The 19,603-nt window shown below is 41.6% G+C and overlaps 1 protein-coding gene across 1 annotated transcript in view; it reads left to right on the forward strand.

Annotated features, from left to right (window-relative positions):
- Window positions 1–19,603, forward strand: part of EXT2 (exostosin glycosyltransferase 2) — a 157,671-nt gene that overhangs the window by 68,215 nt on the left and 69,853 nt on the right. Inside the window, exon 8 of the mRNA XM_049890927.1 lies at window positions 12,572–12,703. Within this exon, the coding sequence (XP_049746884.1) occupies window positions 12,572–12,703 (132 nt within the window). The remainder of the gene's footprint in view (window positions 1–12,571; window positions 12,704–19,603) is intronic.

The following is a 19,603-nucleotide window of genomic DNA, read 5'->3' on the forward strand; positions in this document are numbered from 1 at the left end:
GATAGGGCTTTTCAACAGCAAGCAGCTTATGGAGAACTCATGTGTCTCTGGCCAGGGGGAACACTGACAAATGGCATTGGATCAACACTATTCTCAATTTCTCTTCTTCTGGGAATGGGTAGTAACAGTGGAAAGGGCTACTGTGGGACCTGACTGCTGAGTTAGTAATTATAGCAAAAAGAAGAACCTGCCAAAAAATATCTCCTTGGCATTGTTTGGAATTGTTGTGACAGTGGGGTATAGAAAAGAGCAGAGAACAGCACCTCGACATGGCATGACATAATGATAGCTTTAGGGTTGAAGTAAGTCTCTTAAGCAGCTGTCCTCTCAGTCCCTTCACATGTAGTGTTTGTGTGTGTGTTTTAATTAAAAGGAGCAGGTCTTTCAAGTATGCCTGGTTGCTGTGAGGCTTATTTTATATATGCCTTCTCTAAGCAAACAAACTTATGCTTTCTTTCTCCTGGTTTTAGCATAGCAAACCCCAGGCAGATTCCTTTACAACTAGTTGGCCTACCTTGTGCTCTTATTTATTTATTTTTGATAATAGGTTGTGATTAATGGTTTCCAATCCATCTTTCAACTGTTCCATGGAACCAGCCGTAAGAGAGAATTGGTCAGCAGCTAATCACTAAAGAAGTTCCCTGATCTAGCCTAAAGGACAGTGGAATTCAGGGAGGTAGATAACTCAGAAAACTGGGCATGGCAAAAATGAACCTCTAGTCTACTTTGCTGAGAAGGCTTGACCAAACACAGTTTTATTGGTCAGTGGCTCCTGCTTTAGTAACCTTTCACCCCTGTGGCTCTTGGAGGTGTAAGCCACTGGCCGGCCTTGCCTTTGAACTCCTCATGGCTCCTGCCACCTCAAAGGCTCCCAGCCAGAGCCTTGTGTTTTGCTTGGGACCTCACCTCACAGCAGGGTTTCGGCAGTTGGGAAAACTGATCCACCCTTAGAACACTGACATATTTGAAGGTGATACCCCTGAGACTTGAAACCTATGGCTTTCTATTTCAGGAGCTGTCTGTCATATGTCAAGAAACATGACTCAGGCTTCCCGCTTTTCCTCCTCTATCCCTTCATGTTTCCCATAGGAAAGGAGGTCATAACATGTGAGCATTCTCTAAGACTATTCACAAAGTCTTCTTTTACCATCAAGCTCTTTAGCTCTTTTTCTTCTAACTTTGTCCAAGTAGCATTTATTTTGAAAGCTTTTTTTTTTTTTTAAATAAGGCAAAAGCATGAAAATCACAAACCATCTTTGGTGCCTGGGAAGATAATGGTGAAAGTGGCATAGGAAAGGCGGCCAGCATAGGGGTTACGTGTTCAGTCCTAATGCTTCCGGATCAAACATTGCTGTAGTTGTAAGAGAGCCTGGCTACACTTTTCACTTCTGGAAAAACTGGATCTTGCAAGAAGAAATAGAAAATAGCATGGATTACCCTCCTGTTCTGCTTGGGTTTCTGCCTGAGGAACATGAGTGAAAGCCTTGGCAAACTTAGAGGTACATCCGGGGACCTATGGATATTAGATGACTTCAATATAAATTCTTTAGCAAGAAATCACACTTCCTCATCCTAAGAATATTGAGTAGAAAATACCTCTTCTTTCCTGATGCCTTTAACTTAGAAAAAGAATGTGTGAGCTCCATTGAGATCCTATGTTTTCTAGAATTCAAATAGAATATTACTAATGATGATATTATCTTTAGCAGAAAGGAAAATCTGGCAAGATCTTTTCCTGCCTTAGAGCAAAGGTTGACATTTTAGCAGGTACTCAAGTATTGGAAACCCTGGTGGCGTAGTGTTTAAGAGCTATGGCTGCTAACCAAAAGGTCGGCAGTTCAAATTCACCAGGCACTCCTTGGAAACCCTATGGGGTAGTTCTGCTCTGTCCTGTAGGGCCGCTATGAGTCGGAATCGACTCTACGGCAACGGGTTTACCCAAATATCAGAAGACCCAGGACTGATTTTACCACTGTCTTGTCCTACAGTCGTGAGTCTTTTCATGAGTATGGTCAGGAACTGACATCTCTCAGTTTTGCAAAGTGAAGGGAAGAATTAACATTTATATTAACTGCTGTGTCTGGTACTGTATTAGGAGCTTCCTCACGGAAACATGAGGTAGCTATTATCATTCTCATTTTTATAAGGGAGGAAAGTGAACCTCAGAGACTGTAAGAATGGCGTGGTGGGGCCTCTGACCTCCTCTAACTTCACAAGAGGGAAGGAGAATCAAGATAAACAGCCCATGGCTGATCCTTGTGAGGTGGAGGTCAGACATGCCTCCACCTTCCAATCTTTTTTTATGAAACCTGACACAAACTGTCCCTCCCATGGCACTCTACTTCTCTGCTGGGTTCGATAATTTGTTGCAGGGGCCACACAGAACTCACAGACAATACTCAGGATTATGGGGTTTATTAGGGAAGTAACAGATTAAAATTCAGAATCAGGAACACTCAGGATAACAGTTCTCTGATCAGGACAGCCTCTTCTCAGCTGTGCCCACAGTTTCACTTTCCACTCTCTCTGGCCCCTTGGCCTCTTCCCTGCTTGGGCAGGTGTTAAAAAACTCTCTTAGCTCCACCAATAAGTGCCTGGAGGCACCCCATTCTCCCAGCAAGCCTCCTGCCAGAAGGGGCTCAGCTCTCTTGCTCTGTGGGCTGGAAGCCCACCGCATTGTCTCCTGCCAGTCTTCTGGTTCTGCTGCCTCTGCTGCTGCTTCTTGACATCTCTCGCTGTTTGTAGTGTTATAGCTCTCTCTCTCTGTCTCCTGAATCTAGGCGGTTCTCAGTGCAGGGATCTTGGGTTCAAAGGATGTGCTCCACTCCTGGCTCTTTCTTGGTGGTGGTAAGATCCTCCTTCTGCTGTGGGACTGGCTCTCTTTTAAGCCTAGCAGAATGGCAAAACTGACCAGTCACCTTTTAGGGTTCCCTGTACCAATTTGCATGGTCCCATCCCCACAAGAATGTCATGCACCTTTTTTGCATTATTAGCAAGCTATCCAATCCCCTTGGTGGGCCACAAGCATCTTATTTGCATAGTCCCACCTAGTCATTTGGTGGGAATTACAAGACCATGGTGAGAAAGACCATGTAAAAGCTATCCATTGCACTGCAGAAACTAAGTAGATGGCCAGAGGTTACAAAGCTCAAGTGGCAGACTTGGGATTGGGAAGAATATGTGGCATGTGATTAAAAAGTGTGAAGTCGATTTATAAAGCTTTATTTCCCTTTTTTAAAAGCACCTTTTGAACTATTATCATCTAAAGTATTTGCTAAATGCCTACTTTGAGTAAGGTGCTGTACATGATTCAAAGTTGTACAAGCTATGGCCTTATCCTCAAGTATCCAACAGTTGTGAACGGGGTGGTAATATAATATCTACTAATATTTCTATACTAGTGGTGCAGTGGTTAAAGCACTTGGCTGCTAACCAAAAGGTCAGTGGTTCGAACCCACCAGCTACTCCACGGGAGAAAGATGTGGCAGTCTGCTTCCATAAAGATTTACAACCTTGGAAATCCTATGGGGCAGTTCTACTCTATCCTATAGGATTGCTATGAGTTAGAATCTACTCAGTAGTGGTGGGTTTGGTTTTTGGTTTTAATGTCTCTACAAGAAGCCCTTGTGGCACAATGGTTAGGCTTTTGGCTACTAACTGAAGGATGGGTGGTTTAAACCCACCAGCTGCTCTGGGAGAAAAGACCTGGCAATCTGCTCCTGTAAGGATTAAGAAAACCCTATGGGACAGTTATACTGTGTCCTATAGGGTCGCTGTGGTGCACAACAGCAGCAGCAGCAAACATCTCTATAAGGTACAAGAGCTAGAGACCCTAGTTATTATTTAGTGACTTCATTGAGATAGAAAGGGTTTTACTTTTTATTGTGGAGGTCACTTCTGAGGTAAATGGAGTTTTTGTTTTTTTTCTAACCACATTCTCGGCTTCTTACCACGTATAACCAGTTGCTGTTAAGTGAATTCTGACTCATGGCCACCCCGTGTGTGTCAGAGTAGAACTGTCCTACACAGGGTTTCAGTGGCTGAGTTTTTGGAAGTGGATCACTAGGCCTTTCTACCCTCCCTCCTCTGCCCCAGCACATACACACATACGTACATGACCTAGCCCTTGGAATCAGGTCGATTATGTCTATTCATTTAGTAGTGAATTATACTAAAGACAAAATCTTTTGAACAATTAAGAAAAAAAAATTTTTAAGTGACAGAAACCTGGTCTTCTTGGCCAAGATAAGATCATGGCTTCACCCACCTCATGCTGTGTTTTTCAGAGTGATGGATTCTTCTTGTTTAATAGCCAGGGCGTAAGTTATTTAAAAAACTAAGGCGACGCAGAAACTTCCTCATCACCTGAGGCCAGAAGTGTTGGAAGCAAAATTAACTGTCAGAATTAAATTGACTTCTCCAGGGGCATTTGTCCTTTACACTGAAATAAGCATGTCTTTTGGAATACTCTCTGTTGAAGATGGTTTATAGCTTACTTCTCCTTGCCTTCATTGTCTCTTTTCTCCTCATTTACTAATTCAGCTCTAACATTCTGGCTTAGACACAGCAAGCAGTTTGGAATCCCATTCATCCCTCACCTCTCTTTGTCACGTGTTTTAGTTCTTTCTCTGTGGCCTTTCTCTGATGATAGCTCAGGTTTTAAACTCCGTAGAAATCAACCATGGAATCTGATGCTATGTGAGCTGTAAAGAACTTGTAAATATGCGTTGGCCCTTGAAGCAAAACACCTTGTCTAATTAAAAACTCTCATAAACTTAAGTGAGTGCATTACTTTGCTATCAGAAAGTACTGCCTTGGACTTCACCATTCAGAGCTTCCTTATTTATGTTTTTGTGATTATTAAGGAATATTCCCTGTAGTCATCTTCTCTGGTAACAAGTGGAACTAACGTCATGTTAATTCTTTAATCACCCCCATAAATATCAACACCTAGACTAGAGATAAACAGAAGGAAAGCTTTGCTTCAGAATGGATGACTTGTGCATATGTGTATATATATATATACCCTGGGGAGTTCTCCAGCCAGCTCTGTTTGAGAATAGAAAAGACATGGCGATCAGCTCCTGGTCCGTGTATTTGCTTGTTTTTCTAACCTTTGAGTGACTCATGGTGTTGGGTATAAGAATAAGATCTAGAACTCTTAGAGATTAATCTATACAAAGGAGAAACTGTTGTATATTTAACTTTTCATACAGAGATGGAGCTGCTGCTGATGTTGAGAGTCCCTTAGAAATCTTTGGAGCATGCTTAGGGAGACACAGCCCGAGAGAATATGTAAAAACCTTCTTCATCTCAGGGCCAGGAAAATAGGCTTAGATGGGGGGAAGTTAAGAGACCATCAACAAAAATGCTGGGAGTGGAGGAAGTTAGATTTAAAAGAGCAAGTGCTCTGAAGCCAGCCAAGTTTGTGAGCCGGTTCTCAGTCCTGAGAAGGATGAGAAAGAGGAAAAGAGGGCCCATTGATTATGGCACAGAGTGGTTGTGCTTACTAATATTAAGATGAATTTTTTTTCCACTATTTATGTGCCTACTGAGTAGAGGCTATTTTAAAAAAGGCAAAATAACAATAATGCTGACAGCATAAAGCCCACTGTGAATTCTAAATTCTGATATATTTTTAGATGGATGGAAAAGTGGGATAAGTTAAGAATAAAATTGAGATCATATCCTAAAAAAAAAAAAAAAAAAGGAGAGATTAATTTGTAGCAAGAATTATTGGGCTCTATATGAGATCCTAGGAGAAGAACAAAAATTTGTTTATTAAGGTGTGATACATTGAATCCTGCACTGGGTGGTGACTGCATCTAAAAAGGCTCTCAGCTGTTCCCCTGGAGCACCACAGCTTAAAATAGAGTCCTTACTTGTCCTGCTCTGTTGCTGTTGCTGGGAAAAATTAATTGTAGCACTGAGAATGGCTTCGTATCTTCTTAAAAAAAAAACAACTTATTGCCATCAAGTGGATTCTGACTCACAGCAACCTTATAGGACAGAGTAGAACTGCCCCATGGGGCTTCCAAGGAGTGGCTGGTGGATTCGAACTGCTGACCTTTTGTTTAGCTGCCATAGCACTTAACCACTGTGCCACCAGGACCCCAAAGCCTGTTGTCGTTGAGTCGATTCCAACTCATAGTGACCCTATATGTATCCTCTCAATCTCTTCCCATTTTCCAAGGTACATGGGCCTTACCGTAGAGGAACTGCAGGATCGCAGGGTAAAGAAGCTGTGGGAACCCACAGAAACCCACCGTCCTACCAAAAAACCAAACCTATCGCCATTGAGTTAACTCCAACTTACAGCGACCCTATAGGACAGAGAAGAACTGCCCCATAGGGTTTCTAAGGAGCTGCTGATGGATTCAAACCACTGACGTTTTGGTTAGCAGCCAAGTGTTTATGGGACAATTGTAGGGACATATATAGGTTCCTAGGATGGCCCGTTCACATAATTGAGAAATGAAGGTGATAGGCCTGGGAAAACCGAGCTGGATGATGGGAAAATGCCTTCAGAGGTATAAGAGACTTTGAGGTGGAGGATTATGTGGAGAGGGCAAATAAAATTGCTTCATGAATAAGGGAATGATTAAAAGCAGTCTTATATTTTATGTAATAAGGTATTTTTTAATGTAACTAAATTAACAAAATAAATATTTTCAGTAAAAGAAAATGATGTGTGGACAAATCCCTAGTATATTAACCTTTTTTTTTTTTTTTTGCTTCAGAAATTTCTCTTTTAAAAGGACATAAATTATATTTATTGCTTATGGAATTCTTATATAAGAATATATCAAATGTTTGTGAACTTCTCCTCTGAAAAACTGGTAACATGGGCATGATTCATGTTTATGAAATCTTCAGTCCATGAAAAGTACCTCCGAGGGTTTTTGTGTTTGTTTTTCTCCTCCCTACTTTTAAGTAAGTGGACATGTAACTCTTAACGTTTATAAAAATGGAGTAAGCGAAAGAATGATCAAAAAAGTCTTGCTTGCAGTAATTTTCAACTAGAAATAAGGGTACTTGTGTTATAATTTGACCTCACCGTTGAGTTTTCCAACTATCAAATAGAGATTATTAGCCTGTTACCTCCAAACTGTTGTGAGCTTATCCATGAAGGACATCAGGCTTCTTGCTCCTGTGCTGTCGCCTTTATAGCCAGTAGTGACGAAAAGAGCCAGTGTAACGCTGAGGAGCCCATTGGACAGCAGGCTTTGGAAGGTTAGGAATGCTTGTAGGTTCTATTTCGTAAAATCAAGCACATGAAGAGATAATGAGCCTTTGGTACATGTGTTTGGAAATGGCTTAGAGTTCCCCTGAAAGGTTGCAGATTCATCTTCAAACACAACTTTGAAAAACAAATCCACGAGGTGTGGAAATATTTTCTAGCCTTTCACCTGAAATAAATGGTTCTGTCAATTTTAGTTGTGCTAAGTGAAAATTTCCTATAGCTCAGATCTCTTTAACCTCCTCCTTTGCTCAGAGGGAGAAAGTACTTTTGCATTTTTAACAGTGCAGCTATTTCTTAAACTTCTTGAGGGAGAAGCTGAATGCTTTCTTTATCCTGCCTTGGTTCTCTGAGTTTCTTGGGTCTGTGTTTTGTTGTCCCTCGTTAGTTTTGGAAAATTCTTGGTCAGTGTATCTCCTACTTTATACTTGTTGTTTATGTTTCTCCCTCTCTTCCAAGATTCCAATTGCAGGTATGTGGGGACATTTGATACTGTCCTATAGTTCTTGGATACTCTGTTCTTTCCCCTACCCCCAACTCTTTTTTTTTCTCTTTGCATTTCAGTTTGGATAATTTCTATTGTTTTAGCTTTAAGTCCACTAATTCTTTGCTGTGCTGCGTCTAGTGTGTTGATAAGCCTGTGGAAGGAATTCTTCACCTATGATATTATGCTTTTTATTTCTAGCATTTTCACTTGGATCTCTTTTATAGTTTTCATCTCTGCTGAAAATCCCCATATGCTCATACAAGTTTCTACCTTTTTCACTAGATTCTTCAACATACTGGATATATAGCCTTAATATACCATACTGAAGCACTTTGATCTGTGTGGGTCATCTTTGTCTCTGGTTCTGTTAATAGCCTTATCTCTTGACATTGGGATGTTTTCCCTTTTTTTGTTGTTCTTGTTTGTTTGTCTCCAGTAAATTTAGATTGAATGATGGCCATTGTGTGTTTAAAAAACAGAAGAGATTGAGGTAAATCATATTCATGCCCAGAAATGGGCATGCCTCTTCTCTGGCAGGATGTTAATGTGGGAGGTTGGCTGAATCTAGTCAGTAATTGGGATGAGCAGTTTAAGGCGTTTGCTTTGAATGAGAGAAGAAGACTCCAAGAAGTGGGCAGGGACTATGCCCCTGAGAGGGACTCCCTCTGATCTCCTCCCCTGCCCCAATCTTTCTGGAGAGCATCCAGGAAAAAAGAGCTTGCAAGTGAGTGAGGACTTCCCTTGTGCCTGAGGCTTCCAAACTGACTTGCTAGCCCACCCTCGGTTTTCAGAATTAGTTAAAATTTATTTGTTTTCATCATATCTGCTTTTATGGCAGCCACCTCTTCTTCCTGTGCTTTCCCACAAGTGAAATAATTTGTATGTGCCATCCCTCCTTAAAGGGGCTTGTCACCCTTTGAAATTTGGCTCACCTGATTGCCATGCGACCTCAGTTCTCTGCTGAGCCCAGGAAAAGTTCTGATGTCTGCAGATTACCTGGTATCTCTTTCCCATTGTTATGGTGGGTTCCATGTTCTCTTGTGGCTTTCTGCTTCTTAAGCAGAAGTGGATCCTTTAATGTTGTGAGCAGCCAGTGGGTTGAGGAGGGGAAATAGTGTAGTGTTTGAGGAATGGTCCACATTTACATGTCGTTGTCAGGTGTTTGGATAGCGTTATCCAATTGGAAGTTGGGACAAAAGCATAGCTGGCTGATTTATTGTTTTGTGACATGCCTTAGAAAAATCCCGTAGTAGACCATACTGAAGCCCTTTGACCTGGGTCACATTCAGGAGTTTCTGATTAAAGGGGTTTCTAAAGTTGGCTTATTCATTAAAGGGCATTGGAGAGCCAGCGTTGTAGTTTTGAATGCAGATGCTCTTGGACTACTTTAGGTAGTTCGCGCTGTTATATAATCCTCGTTGCACTGCTAGACAGGTACTTAAGAGGTTTGTAAAAGCTCTGTGGGATGCCACTGGTACCTGTGCCACCTGAAGCCTGTGAGGGAGTTTTGTTAGATGGATTCATTCTTTCAACACACGTTTGGCTGCCTGGTCTTTGCCAGGCTCTGTGCTAGATGCTGGGAGCACAGTGATGAGCAAAAGCAGACTGTTCCACTCTCAAGGAGTTTCCAGAGCAGGCTTGTCCTCTTCCTCAGAAGCTTAGAGATTGAGCTAGAAGGGGCATGTTATTGATTGCTGTACTTCTCAGTGTAAAGTTTTCTCATATTTCCACTTCAATGTATTTTTATTATTTCCAACTCTATTCTTTGACCAGTTGGTTGTCTTCCCCGTCTCCAGGAATTGGGAGGAATGGAGTAAAGCGTTGGGATTCTCTTTCATCATCTCGCCTCCTCCCTTTCCCCATTCCCCATCCCCAAACAGGGCTACCAAGGGTTGAATGTCTTCTGACATAAGTGACAAAGACCCTAAGGGTTGGATGTCAGTGTTGGGGAGGGAGCTAACGTTTGCTGATTGCCTATTCTGCATTAGCACTGAGAAGCTTTATAAAACTCATCTGATTGAATCTCCCCAAACCCGTGAGATAGGTAGTATGATCTACATGTTACAGATTCAGAAAATACAGAGATTAAATAATTTAAAAGTGCACAAGACTACTTAGCTTTTTAGCCATTGAGCTTTGCACTGTACCGCACTGCCTGCCCTTAAACACTTGTTAGTGCTAGTCCTCTTGGCTTTGCTTTACTGAAAATCAAAGAAATTAATCACATCTAATTGATGTATAAACTGAACAGCAATTTCAATTTGAAGTGCTTACTTGCTAATGATAGTTTGCCAAGCACACAATTTATTAAGCTGGCCTAGTCCTTGCCCTCTAGGAGCTTTATAGTATTTGAAAGCTGCATAGGAACTTTGTAGTTCTTATGCTTTGAGACATGTTTTATAAAATTACGGTGGCATCTGTTTAACCAAGAAAGGTTAAATGCTTTGTTTGAGGTTATATTGGTAGGACCAATTCGTTTGTGACTCAGCTCTTCAGCTGTGTAGCTTCCACAATTTAGAGTGACTAGGGGATTTGCGTAGTGGCTGAAGAGTCTCTCAGTCAGACTTTACAGATAAAGATAAATGTGGCCATGTTTCAGAAAAGAAAAACAAAAAACCATAATAAAGCCACTTGCATTTGCTCTCTCAGTGGGAACAGTGGTGCTTTTGTCCATTGCTGGTATAGCCGGAATCCCATTCCTCTCAGCCGACAAGTTGCTGACACTGTGTCCTAGAAGGGCTGTAAATCATGCCTTCTGAACACTGCGAGGTGTTAGAGTGGTCCTGTAGAAACAATTAAGCCTGCGACGTTCACTTAAACCCAGGCTGAGAAACTTGAGCTATGATTATTGGCAAAGCTTGCTTCCTTTCTGAGTAAATTGCAATTTGGGGGGACAAAGTTAGATGATTTGAGACATCTTAAATTAGAAGTTGTGTTCAACAGTTGTGCCTCTGACTGGTATTCTAGGTGGATTTGTTACCAATTATTATGTATTATAAACCCCAAAGCTGCTATCTCCACTGCAATTAAATGTGAGCATAAAGCTTTGGGATAATTGAGTTTGAGGATAGTTTAATTTCAGTCTGCCTTACAATAAAAGAACATATAAAGAAGAGGAGGTAGATACTCAGTATGTGTGTAGGTACTTCTTTGCGAATTTTTACATGTTTCAGTTTCTTGAAAGATGACCATGTCCTAAAATTTATCATGTGCTTGTATTGTTAACACTCTAGAATAGGCTGGAAAAAGGTCTGAATTTAGATTTAGGAATCATGGGTTAGAGTTGTGACTCTCTGTGAGGTGTGACATCACCTTGCAGAAAGCCATTTGGCCTTGGTTCCTGAGAGCCATACCAATACCTGAGGCTAATGAGTAGGGAGGGGACTGAGCAGCCCAAGAGGGACCACCTGGGGACCTGAGGCTAAGCCTCACCGTGCATAATGTAATCTGTCACGGCTACTATGTGGTGAGGCCAATAAAGGTTTTGTAAGATGGAGGCTCAGGGAGCTTCCTGGTTGGTAAGAATGAACATCTGCTCTGAGGAAGGTGGTGCGTCCCCTTGGAACATGGAAGTGCCTCCCAGACCTCACTCTATATATTTCTTCATTTATATCCCCCCACCCCCTTTATTTTATTTTATTTTATTTGGTCTTAGATGGCTGGGGATGAGAGAAAAGAGCTGTGTGGGCAGCTGGGGTATGAACTGAACAGGGAAGGGAAGCTGAGATTTCCATAGGACGTAGCTGACATGTGGCATGGGATTTGTTATCCTCCACAAAATTTGGCATCGTAAGTGGCTGATCCTAGTCTCCCTGGGCTCGTTTGCACAATTTGCATAGTCGATAGGAGTCACTAGAATTGGCCCTGACTTTACAATAGCCAAGAGAAATGAGTGCATATATCCACCAAGAGTCATATACATTGATGTTCATAGTAGCGATAGTCCTAATTGTTAAAAACCGGTAATATCACAAATGTCTATCCAGATAGAATGTATGGATATTGTAGTATATTCATATACCGTGTTTTTACACAAATAATGCACACCTTCTACATTTGTTTGCCAACCATGCCCTCCCCCGTGAGGTATTTTCATCAGTGCCACAATGCCAGTTTTTTTACATGTTGTTGTAAAAGAAATTAGCACAGCATGTTACAAAAATGCCTCATGGGGGAGGGTACAGTTAGCAAACAAACATAGAAGGTGTGTGTTATTTGCATAAAGATACGGTAATGGGATGTACACAGCCATATAAGAGAACAAACTGCTGCTGCACACAACAATGTGGATAAGTCTTACATACATAGTGCTGAGCAAAAGAAATCAGACACAAAAGAGTAAATACTGTCTGATTCCACTTGGGTGAAATTCGAGAGTAAACATGTTAGAAGTCAGAATAATGGTAGTTACTCTTAGAAGGGTGAGATACTGACTGGGAAATGGCATGAGGGAGTCTTTGGGGTGCTGGAATGTTCTATGTCTTTATCTGGGTAGCAGTTGTAAGAGTATTACATATATAAAAGCTCACTGATCTGCGCACTTTACCATGTCTACAGCTCTAAAAAGCAAACAAAAAGACTATAAACTTACTTGTAGATAATCTAGTCATATTTTCATTATCACATTGTTTCTCTTGTATCTAAATTGAATCCAGTGTGCATTTTTCCTACTCCCATTCCACTTTAACTGCTCTGACAGGTGCACAGTATGCTAGAGCTGGCATGAACAGCAGGGGAGCATTTGCTGAAGGCGTCCCCCTCTTTGGGAGAGTCAATTGTGATAGAACATCAAGTTCTTCCGCTCCCTCTCAGTTGCTCATTTAATGGTCTTGTTCTCTTTATAGGCACGGTGGTTCTGGGAAGCATACTTCCAGTCAATTAAAGCCATTGCCCTGGCCACCCTGCAGATTATCAACGACCGGATCTATCCGTACGCTGCCATCTCCTACGAAGAGTGGAATGACCCTCCTACTGTGGTAAGTGAATTCCAGTGCTAGCCATGGGAGGCATGGTCTAGCTGTCAGCCTGGGACAGAGGAGCATGCCCTACAGTTGTAGAGGTTTTTAAATTATTGCTTTCTAAGACGAGAGTGTACTTTTTATACTTGGGGCCTGATGAGGCCAGCTTAGTTTTCAAGTGATGATAAAAGTAAGAAATACAGAAGCACTAGCTTTTAGTTTGTTTTAAATGTGCTTAGGATGACAGTCTGTTTATTTATTGCAGAGATAAATGGGAAAGCATGGGTCTTGTTGGAAATCAAAGACTTCCTGATGATTTTTGCAGCGGTAGTACTTAGAACTCTTGAACAAGTTCTATAAGCAACTTAATCATAATAGCTTATATTTTGAGTGCTCACTCTCTGCCAGGAAACCCTGGTGGCGTAGTGGTTAAGTGCTGTGGCTGCTAGCCAAAGGGTCGGCAGTTCGAATGCGCCAGATGCTCCTTGGAAACTCTATGGGGCAGTTCTACTCTGTCCTATAGGGTCGCTATGAGTCAGAATCGACTCGACCGCACTGGGTTTGGTTTTTTTTTTTTTTTTGGTTACTCTCTGCCAAGGGCTGTGCTATGTCCTTCACGTACATTATGTCTATTAACAGTTCTAATACCTTGTGAGGCAAATAATAAGCAAAAGTGATCTCGAGCCACCATGGATTGCTGTAGTCATTTACTCAAGACTGTGGCTGTGGCCCATGAGTATTTCTAGCAGAGAGATGAGGTGACCAGAAGCTGCTTCTTATTTGCTTAAGGACATCACAAGTCACTGTAGAGACTGTGCAAGGGACTTCCAGCTATGCCTTCTTTCTCCCTGGAAATTTCTGAAGCTCTAGGCTGGCAGTGATTGCTTCCTAGCTGCTCTTGAATGCACGTGCATGTCCCAGCTCACAGCCCCCCAGTCTTTAAGCGTTTTCTCCATTCTTCATTCTAATCGTCTCTGTATTCTGGCCAGTCCTCCTTTTCAACCAACTGTTCTGTCTCTGATGGGTGCACCGTTCCGCCACCTGCTCTTCCACACGTCTTCTTGAAGTCATGCAGTGAATCTCCTGCTCTCCTTCCCTCTGTTCCTTCTTTCCTTCCCACCTTTATTGAGTGCTTGCTATGGCCAAGTGCCCTGCTGGGTGCTGGGAATACAGAAAAAGGAGACGGTTCCTGCCTTCCAGGGAGCTCACGTCTAATTTGGAAAGCCACCAAGTAAAGCAACAGTCGTATGAGAGCTTCTGTAACAGCGTGGTGTGCAGAATGCCATGGGAGTAGAGGGGAAGGGCATCTTTCCTCACCGGGAGTGGTCAGAACACTTCCTGGAAAAGAGGGTACCTGAGAGGAAGTAAACGTATGCTTATGGTAAAAACGAACAAAACAACAACAGCAGCATAACACCTTTCTTTTCTGCTCAAGGTCAAGTTTCTTTTCCTTCATCTCCTTCCTTGAATCAATTGCCCAAAGATAACCTTCCAAAATGTTTCTATTCACATGAAAGCATAAATATAATTTTAAAACACTAATGGGATCGTATTATTTATACTTATTGCTCTGTACTTGCCTTTTTAAATTTGACATTACATCTTGGACAGAGTTCCCTTTCGTTATCACTCTTCTTTAGTTTTTAGGATAGCTGTATAATGTTCCATTGCATGAACATACTTTATATAACAGATTGTTATTAATTATCATTTTATTTTTTTAAGTGAAAGTTTACAGAGCAAAATAGTTTCTCATTCAAAAATTTATATACAAATTTTTTCGTGACATTGGTCGCAATCCCTGAAATGTGTCAGCACTCTCCCCCTTTCTACTCTGAGTTCTCTGTGTCCATTCATCCAGGTTTCCTGTCCCTTCCTGCCTTCTCTCTTTGCTTTTGGGTGGGTGTTGCCCATTTGATCTCATACACTTGATTGAACTAAGAATCCCTTTCCTCATGTGTGTAACAGCTTATTATTGAGACCTTCAGATTACATTTTTTTTTTCTATTGTAAAGCAGTACTACAAGGGATATCTTTCATTTATGTTTGTACATAAATGTGTGAGAATTAAGTCATAATTGTAGATTTGCTTAATTAAAGGAAACACATTTCACATATTGATAGATGTTAACAAATAGCCTTTTCAAAATATTATATCTCACAAATAACATTTTCTATGTTCTGGTTCTCCATGGTCTCAGTAACCCTGAGTATCTTTGTAGTAATCTTTGCTCATCTATTAGGTAAGAAATGGTCTTTCATGTGTGTATTTTTTAATTCAATGTTGTTATCTTTGTCAGGCTCCCCCAAAAAACCCTGTTTGTATTTTGATTGGGATCACATTGAATGTTTAGATTGTTTTAGGCATTTATTTGTTCATCAGATATTTATTGAATGCCTACTGTGTTCCAGGCAGTGTAGCCAGAATATGTCAGTGAACAAGGCAGAAAAAGGTCTATGCCCTTGGGGAGTTCCATTGCACTGGGTCTTGCTATCTGGAAGTAACTGTAGAGTTTTAAAGTTTTCTTTACATAGGTCCTGATACATTTAATTTTAAGAGATTTTGTCTTCCTGTGCTCTGATAAAGGAATACTTCTTGAATTATAGTTTCTAACTGGCTACACATGGGGCCGCCATGAGTCAATATCAACTTGACAGCAACTAACAATGACAATAACCATTTATATAGACACATTATTGGTCTTTAATATATTGGTTTTGTAACCACTGTCTCACTGAATTTTTTAGTTGTTTCACATGTTTCTTAAGTTGATTCTCATGTGTTTTCCAGATGGACAGTTGTATCTACAGGTGCTAATTTTACTTCTTTTTTCCAATATTTGTACTTTTTATTGTTTTTCTTTTGTTTAATTACATTGCCTAGTACTTCCGGATCTGTTAAGTGATTATCTGAACCTTAGAAAAGAAGGGTAGGTACTAACTAATCAGAGAAAGGGGGCAGTTAGGTTCCACCCAGGAGAAACACTAAATTCAAAGGTGCAGAGGGACAAGAAAGTGTGGTGATTTGAGGAACTTCAAGGAGTTCAGGGTGGTAGGAGTGAAGGAGGCTTGTGAGGAAGAGGCAGAAAATGAACTCTGACCAGGGCCTGGATCACAAAATATCTTGTACCTTACATAAGGGGTTAGAGTTTTATCTGCAGGTAATACGAAATCAAAAGGAGCCCTGGTGACGCAATGGTTAAGTGCTTGGCTGCAAACCAAAAGGTCATCGGTTCAAACCCACTAGCCAGTCCACAGGAGACAGACCTGGTGATCTGCTCACGTAAGGATTACAGCCTAGGAAACCCTAAAGGGCAGTTCTACTCTGTCTTACAGCGTTGCTATGAGCCGGAATCAATTAGTAGGCATGTAACAACACCAACTCTAGGAAGTCACCGAATCATCTTAAGCAGAGAATTAATGTGGTGGAATTTGCATTTTGGATCATTCAGACGTTAGTGTGGAGAATGAGTTGGTGGGAGAAGACTGAAGGCAGGAGATTATTTCAGGAATCCAGGTGAGAATTAGTAGAGGATGAATTGGAGCACTGTCTGGGAAGAAAATTGACCATTCTAGCTGAGGAGTGAGGGAGAAGCTTCGGAAGACTCTGAGGTATATATTATAGTTTATTCATGCAGGAAATTTGAGGGCACAAGGGTCAGGGGTGAAAATGGTATTGGAGTCCAAACTCAGTCTGACTGCAGGGCCTTCCTTCCTCAGTCTGTCTCCAGTCTACCTTTCCAGCATTATTTCCTTCCTTTCCCTTTCAGAAAGCTCGTGGTTTCCTGCAACACAGCTTCTTCCTTCCTATGTGTGCTCCATGCTCTTCCTCCTCTGTGTCTTTGGCCGTAGTCCCTTTCACTGGGATGCCTTTGTGCACCATCATCTCCGAATGTTCACATTTTATCCAGTCTTCAGTGGCCTGCTCAGATACCCCTTCCTTCATGAGGTTTGTCCCAGCCCCGTAAGCAGAAAGTGATTTTTTCTTCCTCCTAATGCTCATAGCATATTATTTGTGTTTCTTTCCTATCACTTAACATGTAGAGAAGTATGATTTTCTGTGAAGTTTTAAGCACCTCAACGGCATTTCTGATTTATCTTGGTATTCCTCTTAATACCTAGGACAATTTGATTTAGGCAGGAAACCCTTTATATATAAGGGAAGAAAGGAAGGAGGAAGGCAGGAAGACTGGGATCCTAGAACTAGAGCCATCAAAGACCCACTCACATGCTGATGTGTCTGTCAGATGGGCTGGACGGGCTCTTCATCTTACCAGCCCCTTCCATTTGTGTAGAGCTGTCCAGCTTTCACATCATTTCACATCTGATGTTTTATTTGACCTTTGCTCTATTGGGAACATGGGAGAAGTGCTGGATTCCATCTCTTCTATAAAAGCAGGCATAATGAGAACCCCAGTGCCTAATGACTTGTCTAAGGTCACATAATTGATAAGTTGTATAAACAGGCAACAACCCGGATCTTCTAAAGTCGGATTATCTTAAATTGCCTTTGGGGTTATAAGGGAGCCATTGAGCCTCTTGTGGAGTGAAACATTACCACTGTTCTAAGCAAATGGTACAAGTTTGAAATGAAGAGTACCACGTCTGTTCCTCTGCAGGAGAATTCATGCAGGTGGGTGGTCATGATCCAGCCAGAAACTGTGCCCGTGGTAGACTTTACTCTGTACTTTTATCTAAAGCTCTAAGAGAAGTTTAATAAGAATAAGTGTTCAGACATTTGGTTCTCTGTCTTTCCCATGAGAGAAAATAGAGCAGGAAATTTTGCAGTTTTGAAGTAGATGTGTTTTAGTTTAGGACAAAATGGCCAAGTTGCTGAACTCTATTAGCTTAAGAAAGAACATAGAAGCATAAAGCTAGATAGACAGTTGGAAAATATATCCTGTATTTTTTTTTCTTTAATCCTTTCTTAAATAATCCTTTTTGGAATAATTTGGTGTTTATCACATCTTTAAGAGCACAGGTGCTGAGAACCCCGATTTAATGTAGTAAATTATACATTTCTGCTGCCTTCTGTGAAAGCAACGGACAGGAGGCCTGAGTAGCAATGATTTATTAATAGTTAAGTTTCCCCCTCCCTTTGAGAAATATTTGTTTTGGGTAGATGAGACTGCTATGAGCCCAACCTGCGGGGGAGTCTCCCTTCTAGATTCCATCAGATTTACAGTATCAGACACCCCGAGGTGGGAGTAAGTGTGGATAAATCAAGGGATAGTCTGTTTTGTTCTAAGATATGCTGTCAGGACGTCCAGCCATACACTGGGCCTCACAGCCTGGAGAGGAAGAGGTGAGAGTAGAATGTCCTATTTTGGCCATAAGCAGCTGCCACAGTATAATGCAGACGAGGCCTACAAGTGTGGCTTTGGAAGACAGAGGGGGTGGTCTTGCACAAATCAAATGTTCATGTCACCAGAGACTGCTATTTTTATATGTAACCAAGTATTACATTATTAGCATTGTGCCATACCCTTGGAATTTAAAGAAGTTTGACAGCCATTCTTCTTTTTTTTTTTTTTTAATTGTCCTTTAAGTGAAAATTTACAGTTCAAGTCAGTTTCTCATGCAAAAACTTATACACACATTGTTATGCAACCCTAGCTGCTCTTCCCCTAATGAGACAGCACACTCCTACTCTCCACCCTCTGTTCCCCGTGTCTATTCAACCAGCTCCTGTCCCCCTCTGCCTTCTCATCTCACCTCCAGACAGGAGCTGCCCACATAGTCTCTTGTGTCTACTTGAGCTAAGAAGCACACTCCTCACCAGTATCATTTTATGTCTTATAGTACAGTCTAATCTTTGTCTGAAGAGTTGGCTTCGGGAATGGTTTTAGTTTTGGGCTAACAGAGTGTGGGGACCATGACCTCTGGGGTCCCTCCAGTCTCAGTCAGACCATTAAGTCTGGTCTTTTTAGGAGAATTTGAGATCTGCATCCCACTGTTCTCCTGCTCCGTCAGGGATTCACTTTTGCGTTCCCTTTCAGGGCAGTCATCGGTGGTAGCCAGGCACCATCTAGTACTTCCCGTCTCAGGCTGATGTAGTCTCTGGTTTGTGTGGCGTTTTCTGTCTCTTGGGGTCATCTTTACCATTGTCTTTGATGTTCTTCATTTTTCTTTTCTCCAGGTGAGTTGAGGCCAATCCATGCATCTTAGATGGCCACTTGGTAGCTTTAAAGACCCCAGATGCCACTCACCAAAGTGGGATGCAGAACATTTTCTTAATATACTTTGTTATGCCAATTGACCTAGATATCCCCTAAAGCCATGATCTCCAGGCCCCCATCCCTGCTACTCTGTCCCTCAAAGTGTTTGGTTGTATTCAGGAAACTTCTTAGCTTTTGGTTTAGTCCACTTTTGCTGACTTTCCCTATATTGTGTGTTTGACAGCCATTCTTGATCATAAATGTGAAGTAGCAGATCTATATGGATTGCAAAGATTGGCCCTTCGTTTTAAATCTTCTCTTTGGAAGGAATTTCTTACCAAGTTAAGGTTCCTTTTGAGGAGACAAGTCTATGTTTTTGTCATTAATTTTCTTAGCTCCTCATGTTGAGGCTGCTTGTATTTTACTGCCTTTCCAGTCTCTCCTTGTTTTTATTTCTCTCCCGTATTTGCAGGTATCAGCAAGCCTTTGTCATCTCCCCATATCCTCCTCTCTTGTATCACTTCTAATGTTAGTGTCATTTCTGGCCTCCCCTATTGGCAGACCTACATCCCTACACCTGGGTGGAGCTTGTGTAGCTGGGGACACCCTTTCCTGCCTTACCTCTTGCTCTCTGCCAGATGTGAGAATATGCAGAAGGACAGATACTGAGGCTTATGGGTGGAAAGGGGACACTTTCTTCAAGTGAGCATTAGACATGATTTGGGGATGGACCGGCCCAATAACGGATTGTTTAGATTCC

Source organism: Elephas maximus, chromosome 7 (genome assembly GCF_024166365.1).
Source record: "Elephas maximus indicus isolate mEleMax1 chromosome 7, mEleMax1 primary haplotype, whole genome shotgun sequence".
In the NCBI taxonomy this organism is placed as follows: domain Eukaryota; kingdom Metazoa; phylum Chordata; class Mammalia; order Proboscidea; family Elephantidae; genus Elephas; species Elephas maximus.